Below are 16510 nucleotides of genomic sequence, written 5' to 3' on the forward strand. Positions count from 1 at the left end.
CTACTTAATTGAACATTACAGACATCAATCCATCAGCCCAAACAGTTATAAAAAATGTATATAAGAGAAAGTATATCTCGTTATTGATCATTATTATTTATAACCTATTGCCATATTTCGGGTAGCTTTATAATTCCACTAATGTAGAAATTCTGTGCTTTATCGGCAAAAAAGTTAACCGAGATTATTTCCAATACTTTTTCGGTCATTTAATTTTTTCCCTTTTAAGATTTTGCAAAGATCAAAACAAATGGTAACTAAATGCTGCAAGGTCCGATCTGTGCAGTGGATGCTTAAAAACTTTTCATACAAGTTCCATCCATTTTTTCCAAATTATCACTTATATGTATAACCTGACATTGTCATGGTGGATCGCCTCTCTTTTTCTGTTGACCAAATTTGGTCAGTTTTAGTTGATTGTTTCGTTCAAACGGTCAAATTATGATTAGGAAAGTATCGAGTTAACCTTTGCACCAGACCGAAGCAGATTGCTAAAAAATTAAATATATAAATTTTCAACTTTCCTTAAATATCTTAATATACAAAGTAAATCCTTCATCGTTAATATTTTGTAACACATTTAGATGTTATGTATGATGTAGAATATATTTCTTAGATTTTTACATGTTTTAACAATATTTGTATATCAAACTAATCTCATATCACTTTTCATAAAATATATGCTTATTTGAAGCAGCACTATGCTTTATTACAGTAATATTTTATCGCAACTCAACATGCTTCACCTATATATAAAAAAGATAATCAAGTTGTAATATAATTGGCATTAATTAATTTAGTACTGTATAAAAGATCACATTTCTACGACCAGCGTTTTTTACCACTTCTGATATTTTTGCCTTAATATCACATATATCTATTTATTGGGTGATATAAAAATTGTGCTGTTTTTTAGTACACTTTTAAACAAACATATTCTTCATTGAAAAATAATTTTATTAAAGTATACCACTAAATTATTATTTATTTTTGACTTTTTGCTATTTTTTTGGGTCGCTTCATAACCCCATCGGTGTAAAACGTGCGGTTTATCGGTCAAGTGACTTTTAATTTTGCAGAGAAACAAGTGATAGTCAGATTCTGCAATATGTCCGGGTATACTATTTCCAACCGAAGTTCTGTATAATTGTTCTTTTCTATTCTGATCCATTTTCCATGATTGTTTCATTCAATCGGTCAAATTATGAATAGTAGAGAATTGGTTAACCATTGCACTAGGCTGGAGCATAACGACAAAAATAGATGTCACCTCTCAAATACTTGTTTTTTTTTTTTGTCATAACCGAATTAGTGTTACCAGATATGTGGCAGCACTATAGCAACTCTGTGGCAGCACCAAAAGCGAATGAAGCGCCAAATGCGGCAAAATAAGAAGGTTATGAGTAAAATGTCAGCGTAAAGAAAGACATAAATAAAACCGCTACTTTCTGTATATATGGTACACGCAATATATAAAACTGTTTTAATTAATCGTACTCCTGCCTATATAGAAATATATAAAGTTCAGTAAAAATTATAGAAATTCTAATTTAAAAAATATTTTTTTTATTTTTATAAAAATATTTTACTAGGCATTTAATGTTTCTCATTTAATAATCTTTATTAATTCGCAATGCCAAAACATTAATAAATGCTCCATTAACTTTTCTACCTTTTATCCCAAACAATTTTATCCTTTCAATCATCAATAAATCACTAATTGATAGATTCAATGAAATATTTAGATATTTTACCCCAAGCAGTTATAATGATAATCTCTATTAGGCTTCATTCATCATTCTTCCGTTAGCAAATATTAGTTTCATGTGAAATAATTCGCCAAATCAACCTTCTCAATTGATTTCAAACACACAAAATAATGCAAAATAATTTCCAGATTAATAACGAAAATAAGTTAATGGATACAAATGGACAGATGTGAATGACTTTTCATATTAGTTTCGAAGCTGTGATACATCACAATATTTTAGCTTAATTTTTGGATGATGAATGTTGCTATTTAGTCACTTTAATCAAAGTAAATTAAAAGGAATTTAGGTAAAATAGTTTATATAGTTTCAAAAATGAAAGAAATTCTTCTACTTGTTTAAAAAAAGAATAGAAGATTAGAAGGTGTGAGAAATTTTAAAATCACTTTATATAGTGGCAAACAGAAAGGAATGGTATGATGAAAAATTCAGTAAATGCAACGATTAGAGCTTTGATCACAGCTCTAAAGTTTTAAGAAGACATATTATTGCTTATTATCTACCTTCATAGATAGAGATAGAGAAAGAACGGGGTACTAGCTCCCATTTGAGCAGAGCACTGCGACCGTGTATCTACCTTCATAGTCAGAGGTCATAATAGATTTGTTACTAGCATATGGCATATATTTCCATATCAGAGAAAGGATCCAACAATTCAGTAGGCTTGTAGTGCTGAACTCCTTCTGAAGTGAAACGAAGGATTGTATTTATACGTGTGTATATATATACTCATATGTACTCATGTATATATGAGTATATATATGCCATATATAGCATATGGCATATATTTCCATATCACAGAAGGGCTTCAACAATTCAGTAGTCTTGCAGGATTGAACTTCTTCTGAAGTGAAACGAAGGATTGTATTTATACGTGTGTATACTTATTATTAATTAATGTATCATGATTGTTTTATAAAATAAAGGGCTGAAATCCTTCTGAAATGAATCGAAGCACTTGTGTGTATACTAACTATTAATTTATTATGATTGTTTAATAAAATAATATATTTTTTGTGTAATTATTATTTGAAATTATTTGGAAGACTTACACCCCCACAAACAGTTTGGGACTATGTTTCTTCTGTTGATTCTCACGAAACCTTCTTTATACCTAAACATAAAGTAAAAATCTTAACTTTAAGATACGCCAAATCAGATATTTAGCTTCATATTATATATGGTTATCTGTGAAATGTGAAGCTTACACCACCTCATCCTAACTGAACGTGTGCAAAAGATCGAGTCCAGTACTTCCAGACTTTCTATGAAACAAATAAGGGAGTTTGTTATTATATAGTCTAGTATATGTCGATTTTCAGGCATAAAATAACATATATCATAGTTTGCGCTGTTCTTATTGTCCTTTCTGATGATTAATAATAACTTCACTTTATTTGTATTCCATTTTGGTTCTACAAAAATCGAAGCTAATTCTTAAAATAATAATTAAGAAATCTTGGGTTATGCAGTCTCAAAAAATTATTTGCGAATAATTAAATACAAAAAATAATTCTACGACCACTAATGATGGGTACTTGGCAATACTCGAAACAGCTAAATAGTCAACCAATAACCCAATTTATAAAAAATATTAAAAAAAAATTTTTGTTGTAGTTCACTACTGTTCCGAAACCTACCTATAAAAAAATCTCTCAAGACTGTGAGCATCACTATCTCTAGGTTTTTATATCTGGAAATTCCTCTTTAAGATATTTGTTCCAAAATTTCATTCTTCTATATGGAACTGCACTATAGCTGCCATATCTCTATGAAATAAGACCTCTACACATACATCATAATATTTAGCAAATAGCAAGTACTTCTCTATTCTTCAGCGTAATGTCTCACATGCGGAATGACAGCACACCTCCAGACTGTAGCACTACTACTTATTATTCAGATACGCTATATGAACATAACATTCGTTCGTGTAAGTTAAAGTCGATAATTCTTTTAATAAAGTGAACAAAATTATATGAGTTTTTTACAGTCTCCCCAAAGCCTATGATTGGTTGATAAATTGAAAGCGGAAACTTATTAACCCAAATTTCATCTATCGATCCTAATGATAAATAATTCCACAACCTTCTATCAAAATTTAATAGAGTGCTATAAATTTAATCAGCATTAATATATATTCGGATAATCATCTAGCTAGAAAATCTTTTCAATCTTGGTTCATTAAATTAAAGTGGGACTAAAGCTGCAAAAATAACCTTTACGAATCTCAAAAATCAGATCTATTTTCACACTAAGAAAAAAGATTTACATTAAAAGCAGTCTTATGTGCAATAGACATTGCTTTATTGATTATTTGTATTTATATAACTTTAAGTTAAGATCATCTTATTTTTATTAAAAAAGGTTTTAAACCTATAATTATAAATTTTGACCAAAGTTTTAATTGGATATGAATATGAGTAAATTTTTTTTCCAATGGTATTCTGTAGAGCAAAAAGAAATTTACTTGGAATCACTACCACCTTCGTTAGTTTTATTTTCTTGTACTTGATTAATACGTTCTTTCCAAGCGAGATTAGGAATATCAGCACATCCAGTACACATGTTCATGGTATTCTGCATGAAAGTATTGCAAATATGGCAAAACTGACGTTTACAGATTTCACAATAATAAACAGTTTTATCCTTTTCAGTGAACGATGCCTGACAAGCGAAACATTTTTTAATATCTACACTTCGAGGCACTTCTTTCAATGGCTTCATTGGAAATAGTTGGGAATAAGATCGTGCTAAGTTTGCAGCAGTCATCAACTTCATACCACATATTTCACACTCAAAAGGTATTTCACAATATTTACTTGAGCATCTTGGACAGATATAACCAGCACTTGTTAATGGCGCGTCGGGTTTGCCCGTGTGGCAAACACATGGAAGTATTGCCTTCTTATCATCATTATATGATGGAAAACCTATAACAACTAACGATTGGTTTTGAACCAATGCTGCCGGTGGGGGCACACAATGCTTTAGTAACAGATCACGATAATGCGAACCATCCAACACAACATCAAATTCGCCTTTGGTTTGTTGAGTTAAATAACGAAATAAGCGCACCTCAGCCGAAAATGAAATCATGGAACATCTTATGCCTGCTTCCTTTATCGTCTCTAAGATGATATTAATATCAGATGGATCACAAGTTGACAACGAACTCATTATTATTAGTATTTCTCCTGGTACAGCAATCGACAAACTCTTAAAATGTTCTATAGCTAATTCCAGACCATTCACCAGGGATGGCTCACCAGGAAAAGCGCTATTGTTAAAACTAAAAGAATTACATATCATAAATATTAGTATTATTAAGTTATATTTATAAAGTGAAATTTCACCTTTCCAAACCTTCATACAGCTCCTCTGGTAAGTGAGTTAACCGAGTTGCATAAACTGCGCGATTTCCACGCAATAGTATTATACCCAACTTGCTAATCTGATTTTTTTCAAAATATTGATCAATAAAAGATTTCAAAAGCTTTAAAATAAAGCAAAATATTAAAGCAAATGTGAAAATATTAACTTTAAATAACCAAACCTTTTGTGTACACGCCATGCGTGAGGGTTCAATATCTGTTAATTGTACAGTTTCGGTGCAATCAATAATTAAATACAAATGGCGCATTATATTTAATCTACTCAATGGAGCGCCATCTGACCCACCTTTACGGGGCTCCTTGAGACATGTTTTCAACAAATTTGTACGCAAACGACCTTCATCGTCTTCGCGTACAGCTTCCCTTTATATTGAACATATAATTTTCGTTTTGTATTAAAAATAATACCGAAATCCAATATAAATATATATATATATAAGAGACATAAAGATAATACATTGTGTTCAGAAAAGTTATAAAAGATAATATTTGTTTACCAAGTTTTTTCAATACCACCTTCCCAAAGGAATTCGTCTTTTGAATTATCTCCTTGATCTTCCATGATTCTGTCAATTAATGTAAAAACTTACAGTACTTTTAAGCTATTGAACTTATAAAGCGCGCAAATTTTACTAGAATTTTCCACAAAAGATAAAATCTAATAACAAAATGTCTGCCATTACTATTTACAATAAAGTTCTTTATTGTGAATTACTTCAAAAAGAAAAGTGTTGCATCCGCGAATTAGTTGCACAATCACGTTGCCAAATTTTATTAGTCCTCAGGGAAAAAACTATGACGAAATAATATATAAAATCATCTCCTTGGTATGGGAAATGGATAAATTCAAATATTGGCACTATAGGTCAAAAGCTGAATACCCATTTCAGGTATCAAGGGAAAGCCAGACGCTAGAACAAAGACGGCTTAATAACAAAGCATAATATTATTAACCACATTTTAATTTCGAACCCTAATTAAAAATTGTTCCATGCTATACTCGTTGTATACCTAAAAATGAAGAATTTGTATCAGTGGCATATTGGATACCAATTTCATTTTCTACAACACCTTCATTTTAGAGTCCTGTCCAATGTTAATACAGTTGAATATGTATCCTACCTATATTCTATTTCTATTTAGTTTATATAAGAATTTAAAGATGACTATACAGTCAGCAACTTTATAATAACAAGAGATGTCATTAAATTTTGGAATATATATTCTATTTATATTCTATTTCTATTTAGTTCATATAAGAATTTAACCATGACTGTACATTTGTACAGTCAGCAACTTTATAATAACAAGAGATGTTATTAAATTTTGGAATATATATCCTACCTATATTCTATTTCTATTTAGTTTATATAAGAATTTAAGTATGACTATACATTTGTACAGTCAGCAACTTTATAATAACAAGAGATGTCATTAAATTTTGGAATATATATTCTATTTATATTCTATTTCTATTTAGTTCTTATAAGAATTTAAGCATGACTGTACATTTGTACAGTCTGCAACTTTATAATAACAACATGTCAGTACATGTTTATTCACAATGAAGGCCTTTAATGTGAACTGTCGTGCAGTTGTGAAATGATTGCACAACCACATTGCCAAATTTCCTTAAATTAAGTTAAAAATGGTTCCTTTCTAAATTAGACCTATGGATGAAGAATTTGTATCAATAGCATATTGGATATCAATTTAACTTTCTATGATGGCTTCATTTAGTAGTCCTGTCCAATTTACAATACGTTAAACTTTTTCAAAAAAATTTAAGTATTATATATGTTCAGATTATTAGATAGGAGCTATTAAAGAACATTTCCCCCATTGCTATATATAGCAATAGATACCTATATGTTTACCATTTATTTTTTCCTTAAGACAAAAGAATTAAATAATGAATAAACTAATTGATTAATTAACTAACTTAGTTAATTTAATTAATTTATCAATATGAAAATGAGAATGATATTAAGATCAGATGATATGCAATTAATTTATTTTTATTACATCTATAGGTCATATGTGTAGTCGTAGAAGCTCATGAGTCAAAGACACTCCTGTGGTGTCTCACATGTGGAATGTGTTACTTTTTAGAGTGAAAGCTGGGTCCTCTCCTTACTATATGTTAAACTATGAATATTTGCACAACTGTAAATAAAACTGCACGGATCTAATAAATAGAACTCTATCCACTAGCATTACTGACAATGCCTATGCTAGGGCAGATTCATTGAAAAGTTTACGCACTTGTCGGCGTTCTTGGCAATGGCTATATTAGAGGCAATCCGTTCAGGAATTACATATTTCTAGTAAGTAGCACCCTATCTTTGGGCGTTTCTCCGCATGCCCCATATTATCAAATATATTGTCGTTCAATAAATTTTTTAATCTGTCTTTAAGATAATGTAAAATAAACAGAATTATTCAAGGAAGATGATACCTCTAAAATCATATTAATAAATTATCGAACACTGGAATTAGATTGCAATTCACTAAGACTTATAAGTAACCTCACACTTCTAACTCGGAATTATGTAATTTGCTAGTGTTTTATTATATTTAACTCATGGAAGATCTCATGTTAAAGATCTCGCAGAAGAATATGTGAGATTATAGTGCAGATTACTGAATAGAGTTTGACTGACACTTTAAAGTAACACCCCAACCCATTCTAATTCGGTTTTGTTTAATTTACCAGTGTTTATTCTATGAGTAATGACTATGAGAAATATTTCAGAGTCTATTAGAAATTGACTACGATCTATAAGTAACCATAAGTAACCCCAATCACTTTTAATACTGATTTATTTAATTTACTAGTGTTTTGTTGAGTTAGAATGGATTAGAAATAACTTATTGTAACTACTAAAAGAATAAATTTAACTAAAAGTTAATATATAAAATATCCTAAATGATATGAAACAAATTTTATCTTAAATTTTTTGGACTAACTACTTTTGCTGCCAATCATTAATTTATTTCTTAGTTAGCACAATTTTGGTCCACTCATTTTACCTACAGCTGCCGAAATCTAAGCACAATAATATAATACATCAACATGTCAGACGAAACGAAACCAAAGCAAAACACCAGAACTTGGATTCATCAGTACGTCAGTTTGTTTCGGATTTCATTTAAGCCAAGCCAACTCAGTTTGGAGTAACCCAAATTGGCAACGCACGCAAATCCGCCCAAATACACGTGCGAAACCGTGTGGATTTCGGCCTTTCGAAGTAATAAGCGTCATATTTATTAATGACGGCGGAATATTGCGCTCATATATACGCTAATGCAAGTATACTATAGGCTTTCAACATTATTGATTACACAGCGAAATTAGATTAATGCGTTGTATGTAGTGAGCCGCAAACTTCAATACTTCCAAACTACACTTGACGAAGTAACATATTATTTTGATGTGGCACCATATGAGCTGCAATCCAAGTTACGCCGATAGGCAATATTAAATTGCAGTTCGAGGTAAATGTACGCATGTTTATTTAGAACTCCGGTACAAAATCGACAATTTGCTGGCAACAAGTAACAGAACAACAAGAAGAGGCAACACACTAGCCCTAAGCGTACCTCATGCTATAAACGACGACTCTGCGACACCGGAGTAGCGCGCAGAATGGCGTAGAATAGGTTACCGCGTAGAAGACTCTACTAACATGTATCGAGCCTTCTACTCTAGTGTACCAAATAATAGACCAGAACGCGTAGTTCGGCTGTAATGTAATCAAATTACCAATTAAAAGTTACTACGTCTATATATAGAGTACACAAATAGCAATCGGAAGCACAGTATGAAAAATTAAATCCAAAAAAAAAAATAACATCAATTCTAGCACAATTTTTCCATGCATCGAATATTGCAATTTATTCTTACTCATTTTACTGCACCTGATTTTAAAGTTCTCCATGTCATCTGAAGCGAGCGAGTATTGGTGTTGGTGTTGGCGTTGGCGTTGGCTTCGAAATTGTATGTATGACAATATTTCCAGGTCACAAATTAGGGGCCGACCAATTGTTACCGCATTTGCATTTAGTTGAATTAGCCGAATTTCATTCACTTGGCATGATGAGGCTTTGTGGCGTTGACAACGTTATAATTAATGCGGATGTAATTGCATTAGGATTACCAGTGCTGCTCGTACTTGTAGCCAGGCACGCATTAATTGGGGAAGCAAGTACTCGGTAGACTGGCAACAATGCAAATTATAAATGTATTGTCCTGCCTATTATCAGGTGCCCATTGTACTTAGGCTCGTTTATGATAATTTCAAATTTATTTCCTGCAGATTAACTTATAATAATTTGTGTATTAAATTTCATGTCCCACAAAGTCTTCATGTTAATTTATCTGCAGAAATTAAATGTATTTTTAATAGAAATTTACTGGTATTGGTTTGTAACTACGAATGCCTGTCAGTTGCGAGTATACGTAGTAATTTCTGAAAATAATTACAAAATATTGCACAACATGTTCTTAAATTATTAACAATTCTGTGATACCAAATTTGAAAATTAATTAATACGAGAGTATATGTTGAGTCTATTACTTATTTAATTAATTTATTTTGAAATATGTAAACTATACGCTATGTTATTTACAATGTAAATTAAAAATTTGACATTGAGAGCAACAGAAAATTCTATTAAAATTTGTTTACGGTGACGAAACTCAGTAGTCAAAAAAATGTTGCTCTCAAATCACGGTGACGAGAGTCGATAGTCAACAAAATGTTCCTCTCTAATCGTGGTAACGAAACTCGCTAGTCAACAGAATGTTGCTCTATAATCTGGGTGACTAGACTCGGTAGTCCACAGAATGTTGCTCTCAAATCACGATGAAGAGATTCGATAGTCAACAGAATGTTGCTTTCAAGCCACGGTGACGAGACTCTGTAGTCAACAGAATGTTGCTCTCAAATCACGGTGACAAGAGTCTGTAGTCAACAAAAACTTGCTCTCAAACTACAGTGATAAGACTCGGTAGTTAACAGAATGTTGCTCCCTAGTCAGGGTGACGAGACTCGGTAGAAAGCAGATTGTTGCTCTATAATTTGGGTGACTTGACTTGATAATCTACAAAATGTTGTTCTCAAACTACGGTGACGAGAGACGATGGTCAACAGAATGTTGTTCTTAAACTACGGTGACGAGAGTCGGTAGTCAAAAAAGTCTTGTCCGCTAATCTCGGTGCCAAGACTTGGTAGTCAACAGAGTTTAGCTTTCTTATCACGGTGATGAGACTCAACAGTCAACAGAATGTTGTTCCCTAATCAGGGTGACGAGACTCAACAGTCAACAGAATGTTACTCACTAATCACAGTCACGAGACTCTGTAATCAACAGAATCTTGCTCTCTAATCATGGTTTTAGGACTCGATGATGAGATTCGATAGTGAACAGTATTGTTCACAAATATCGCAAATTTCAGTAGTTAAATATATGTATTTACTTATGTGGATATGCAGATTTATTATGGTATAAATTTGACATTTATTAACTTGTTATTTTTCTATCTAATAAACAATAATTAATAATACAAAGAACAAGCCTCCATATTTCCTGGTCCTTTATCTGGCCAACAACTTCTGTGTTATTCCGCTCTACAATCGTGGTTACAACAACCCTTTGCATAGAGTTTAATATTAGTCAATAATTACTACCTAGCAGGAACATGCTCTCTTCCTCCACTCACTTATTTACAAATTTGGCTTAGATATATAGTATTTTTTGTCTAAATACTACTAAGCTCTCTGTTGAACTTTTGCATACATTTTGTCTATAGGCTTTCTCAATCCGATATCTCATAATTCTAGAATAAATATATATATATGCATTTTATTCAGTTTTTTAAACATTTCTATTTGATTAATTATTATGTTATTATATTATAATTAACTATTAAATTTCAAAAATTTTTGTTTTGACTGTACGGTTATTAATCATATTCACTTAAAATTTTTTATTTAGGTTTTTTAATTGATTGAGTAGTTTATCTATTAACATGTTGATATATCTATAAGTTTATAAAAGTATCTATTAGAAAATTTCCCATTCAATTTCATTCAATAATTTTATAAATACTTTACGTTAACTGCCAAATATCCACAATTACAACTTTAACTCGTTTTCCAACATTTTCAAAGTCGCTATCATATCTTCCCGAAACTGACATTTCATGTTAATTGATAACGGCGAAGTCTGATACGACAACGCCGTTCTAGTTTCTACTAAGTAATCAGTTACCGCTTGGCATTTCTTGAATTCACTTCTGTAGCGTTTTTAAAATAATTAAAAATTAAAAAAAAATAAATTAATTACTTTCATATATAATATATTAAAATGACGGAATTTCATTTAACGCTGCCACAAAATACAGATTTTAATAAAATACGGGAAGAACCATTTGGTGAACCGATTCGTAGACGGATTCATCGCTATCCGAAACGTATGCTCATTCTATTGCTGGTAGGAATCTCTGTAATTATTTTATATACAAACTGGAATAATGAAATTGATGACATCGTCAATAATATGCAAGTGATAAGAAACAGAAAACACAATCTGCGAAATGAGACCTTAGCGGAAACTTTGGAACGTGAAGTACGTGTACTGTGTTGGGTGATGACTACACCGGAGAACCATAAAACCAAAGCCTTGCATGTTTTGCATACGTGGGGTAAACGTTGTACACGCTTGTTTTTCGTAACTTCTAAGACAGATGACGAGTTTGAAACAATAATCGTGCCAATCGAAGATAAATACGAGTTCTTATGGGGCAAAACGAGAGAAGCTTTCAGATACATCTATAATAATCATTTTGATGAGGCTGATTGGTTTATGAAGGCGGATGATGATACGTAATTAAAATTAATTTATTATAATTGTTAATTTAGTGAAATATATTTTTTAGTTTTGTTTTTGTTGAAAACCTACGTTACTTGCTCTATGAGTACTCACCAGATATGCCGATACACTTTGGTTATAATTTTAAACTTGATAATAAGAATATAAGTGTAAGTGTTTTAAACTTAACAATTATTTATTTATTTATTTATATATTTATGAGTATTAATTGAGATACTTAAAACTTTAATTAGTTGATAAATTTAATTTTTATGTACTATTTTAATTTAATTTTGTTTAAAAATTCCAAGTTAATAGTTTATTTATTTTTTTGTTAACTCTTATTAAAAAACGAAAGTACAGTCCATATATTTTCATCAGAAATTAAAATTTTTTTATTTTTTTATTATATTTAAACAAATAAATTAACAACAACTAGTTATATTGACTAACAAGAAGTTTTTTAATTAATATTATAAATAAGATGAGAAATTAATTATACGTTTAGTTAGTTTAATTAGCTCCAATTTTGATTAATTATTAATGTATTATTTTAAGTTTGCATTTAATAATTTAATAATATAATTAATAATAAGTTAAAATAAGTTAAAATTTTATAAATTTATTATATATGTTATATATAGCATTAATATTTAATATTTTAAAATATTTATTTACAACCATTTACGCAATAATTTAAATTTTATTTAAGGTTTTTAATTAATTTTAATATATGGTATTATATTATATATATCATATTAATATTTTATATATCATATACTATAAATTGGTTGTCAAAATAATTAATTGACTGTAATTATTTTTTACTTAATTTTCATTTAAATTTTTTTATGTATAATTTTTCAAATTTTATTTTCTTACTAGTGTCTGATTTGTGATATCCATGTAAAATTATATTATAGAACTAAAACTATATATAGTATTAAATACTATACAATTTCTTATAAATTTAATTAATAGTCATATATATAATATATATATATTATAATCATATATAAAATTATAATAGTCATATAATATTTTAGTACGAATTTTAGTTCTGAAGAGTCCTCTTTCGTTTAACTTTTATAAATATATATTATAAGTTTTTTTATTTTATAAATTTATTTATTTATTTATATTTTTAATATTAATTATTATTAACATTTATTATAAACAAAATAAAAACTGTATTAATTAAAACGATTATAATGAAATAGTAAATTATTTTAATTAAATTCTTTTATTTATTTGTGCAAATATTACACTTCCGTCGATTATCTTTTTTTAAAATTTTTTAAAATAATTAAATATTTTAAAATTTGGACAACAATTTTTTAAAATAAATTCTTAATTTAATTCAACTTCAAGTCCTACATGTCTGGCGGAGGTGGTTATATCCTTAGTAAAGAGGCGCTTAGTCGTTTTGTAGAAATCGGACTCAACGATTCCACCAAATGTCGCATTAATGAGAACAATAATGCAGAAGATGTGGAAATTGGTAAATGTCTTCTGGCTTCAGGCGTAGTGGCTGGTGATGGACGTGATAAATTTTATAAGCAACGTTTCTCACCATTTGAACCATTCGCTACACTCATACCCAATTATTATGGAACAAAATTCTGGTATTATGGCTATAGCTTTTATCATGTACATAATGTGAGTATTACTAATATTTGAATAAATAAAATTAATGAATTAATAATTATTAATTAATTAATTAAATTGTTTAATTATAATTTAGTGTCGTGATTGCCTTTCAAAATATGTGGTCTCATTTCATTATGTCGCTTCGCATAATATGGATGTATACAATTTCTTAAAATATGATTTGGAAGTGTTTGGATTAGATGAACTAGAAGAGGAGGATGTATTACCGGAAAAATTAATATTTGATGAAATTAAAATACCAGAATCTGATAATAGTATAGAGTATCACTTCTGAATTTATATGTGTAAATATAGATATTGTTTTAAAAATGTAAGTTGTTGACTTTTTAGAGTTAATTTGTACCGAAGTATAGGATTCAGATGATTTGTGGTATTTCATTAATTTTTAAAGCAATATGACTTATTAATATAGAGGTAAAAAATAACACATAACCTTCACAGAGACCTTTCGAATATCTGTTTCAAAAACAACGTTTCGGTTTAATGTTGTCAGTAATATGTGTACCAACACCATCTAGTGACGAATAAGGCGTTTATTTTGTGTTTTACTTAATATAATATTCCGTCCCAATATACAACAATATATAATAATTTATTAAATCTTATTATTCATTATTTTAGTTCAAATTAAATGATTTATCTTATAACTACTGTATGCTTTAAAAAAGACGCCTAAATAGTAATAAATAAATTTTAACCTAAAAAGTCAATTTCTTGAACAAATCCTTATCGAATTAGAACACAGAAGGGTCCTTAAGAGTTGGAAAAATATTGTAAAATCCATAACTTCTAACAAGAAAATTCATGTTGAAACTACGTGTCCAATTGTTGCCAACTTAAAAATTGAAATCAGTAAGGGTTGCATCATTTATGCAATATCCATTGTAGCATCAGCAAAAATAGTACCAGAAAGTAGTCGCAACGACGGCAGCAGGAGCAGAAGCATGAGCAGGAGCAGGAGCAGCGGCAGGAACACCAAGTAGAAAACAAAAGCGACGCACTTATTCATAATAAATGAAGTAGTACGAGTGCATGGACAACAGCTGAACGGGCACAAACTTCATAAAATAACAACTGCAATCAAAGGATATCGTCTTATTTCTGCCATATCTTGTTTGTATTAGAAGAATAGCATTTGTTGTTGTGCACATTTCTCCTTGGATACATACATTATACATACATTGTAAATTTTTTATATATATTCTCTTATACATCCCCCGCTTAATTTTCAAGTGAAACAAAAGCATAACAACAACAGCAACTTTTTGTGCTGATCATAGATGCAGCAATATATTTTTTCCATCTTACAACACTCACATAGCTACTTCGGAGACAATTTATTTATGCTACTTGCAACCTTATTGAAGCTGCGTTGATATTGCAACATATGGGACAGCTAAGATTGGAAGGGCGCTGCATTGAGTGTTAAGCCAGCACTACCAGAAGTTTCCAACAATAGGGTGGAAAGTTGCGTGACTTTCTAGGAAAAGTGATGCACTTTTCGGGTGGTTGTCTATTGCTTAAATAAACTTATTAAAAGTTTAAACAATTTCACACAATTTATTGTTAACTTAAGTTTACATAGTTTTTGCTTATAAGTTAAATACTCGTATAGTACATTTGAATTGAGTTAGTTTTAGTTTTTTTAAAAATTTAAATAATCCGTTTATACTCATGAAATTTTGAGAAATTTATTTTTTTTATTAACTATTAACGATTCTTAAAATGTAGACTATAAATCGTTTTAATATTACATTTAGTACATACTAACATACTTGTAAATAACAAATAAGAGGTAGTAATAAGCAATTTGATTGGAATATTTAAGGTAAAAACGAAGCTATTTTGCAACTCGTTGTCCATTAGATCGGCCACTGTTTTTCTTTTTAGCCGTCTAGGTAGTGTAACCACCTGAAAAAGACTGGATGCTGTAATGCTGACCTGTGTTTACAAACGCCTTTTGTGAGCAACGGCACACCTTTTAGCCAGGTAGTCGACTGTTGGCATACCAAGGTCACAATGGAGATCATTGTTTCTTATGTAGTATAGAGCATTTACGTTATATCGTTACATATTATTTTAAAAGCGCTAGATAGTTACAATGTGTTTCTTGCTGACACAACCCCAGAATTGTAAGCCAAAGTCTAAACCGGCTTCAGTATTTGTTTATAGACCATTAGTTTGTTATAGATTGCCAGTTTAGAGCGCCTACCGATGATTTGATCAAATTTGTTTAGTTTTAGGTTGAACTCTTCTCGCTTTTTCTTAACATACGCTTTCCATCGCAGTTTAGCGTCGAGCGTAATGCCCAGGTATTCGACTTCGTTGGCGTATGAAATTTTTGTGACATCGATATGAATTGATATATAGTTATAATTTCTTAATAAGAAGACTATACCTATGTACAGATTTTCCCTCGTTTAGCTTTATTCGCCATTTTTTTGCCCATGAAACAATTTGGTTGATTGTGTGTTGTAGATTAGCCGTCGAGTCTTCTATTTTCTCGATTGCTAGAACCGCAGTATCATCTGCAAATGTTGCTGTAAACAGTTAGTTTGCAGAGTATAAATCATATATAGTATGGGCATATAGTCATATATCTACATATATAGTAGATATAGTAAGGGCTCAAGAGTGGTCCCCTGCGAGCTGCCTGCGTTTATCTTTTTTAATGGTGAATGGGTATCTTTGTATTTAACACTAAATTACCTGCCGTTTAAATACGATGATAGCAGCTCATAGTATTGTATCTCAGAATGGTTACAGACTCCTCGGGGAGGTTTGCAGATCTGAGGTCAA

At 30.3% G+C, this 16510-nt stretch overlaps 2 protein-coding genes across 2 annotated transcripts; one reads left to right on the top strand and one right to left on the bottom strand.

Moving 5' to 3' along the window:
• Positions 1–4214: 4214 nt before the first annotated feature.
• On the bottom strand, positions 4215–5801 carry LOC119670620 (general transcription factor IIH subunit 2-like). Its single transcript, XM_038080952.1, has 4 exons — positions 5662–5801; positions 5326–5527; positions 5126–5265; positions 4215–5061 (listed from the first exon to the last, which is right to left on the bottom strand). The coding sequence occupies exons 1-4, from the start codon at positions 5724–5726 to the stop codon at positions 4236–4238; spliced, it is 1233 nt and encodes a 410-aa protein (XP_037936880.1). The 5' UTR covers positions 5727–5801; the 3' UTR covers positions 4215–4235.
• Positions 5802–11536: 5735 nt separating this feature from the next.
• On the top strand, positions 11537–13985 carry LOC119666863 (glycoprotein-N-acetylgalactosamine 3-beta-galactosyltransferase 1-like). Its single transcript, XM_038076142.1, has 4 exons — positions 11537–12054; positions 12108–12210; positions 13412–13699; positions 13785–13985. The coding sequence occupies exons 1-4, from the start codon at positions 11537–11539 to the stop codon at positions 13983–13985; spliced, it is 1110 nt and encodes a 369-aa protein (XP_037932070.1).
• Positions 13986–16510: the final 2525 nt, after the last annotated feature.

The sequence above is a fragment of the Teleopsis dalmanni genome, chromosome 1 (genome assembly GCF_002237135.1).
Source record: "Teleopsis dalmanni isolate 2A chromosome 1, ASM223713v2, whole genome shotgun sequence".
In the NCBI taxonomy this organism is placed as follows: Eukaryota; Metazoa; Arthropoda; class Insecta; order Diptera; family Diopsidae; genus Teleopsis; species Teleopsis dalmanni.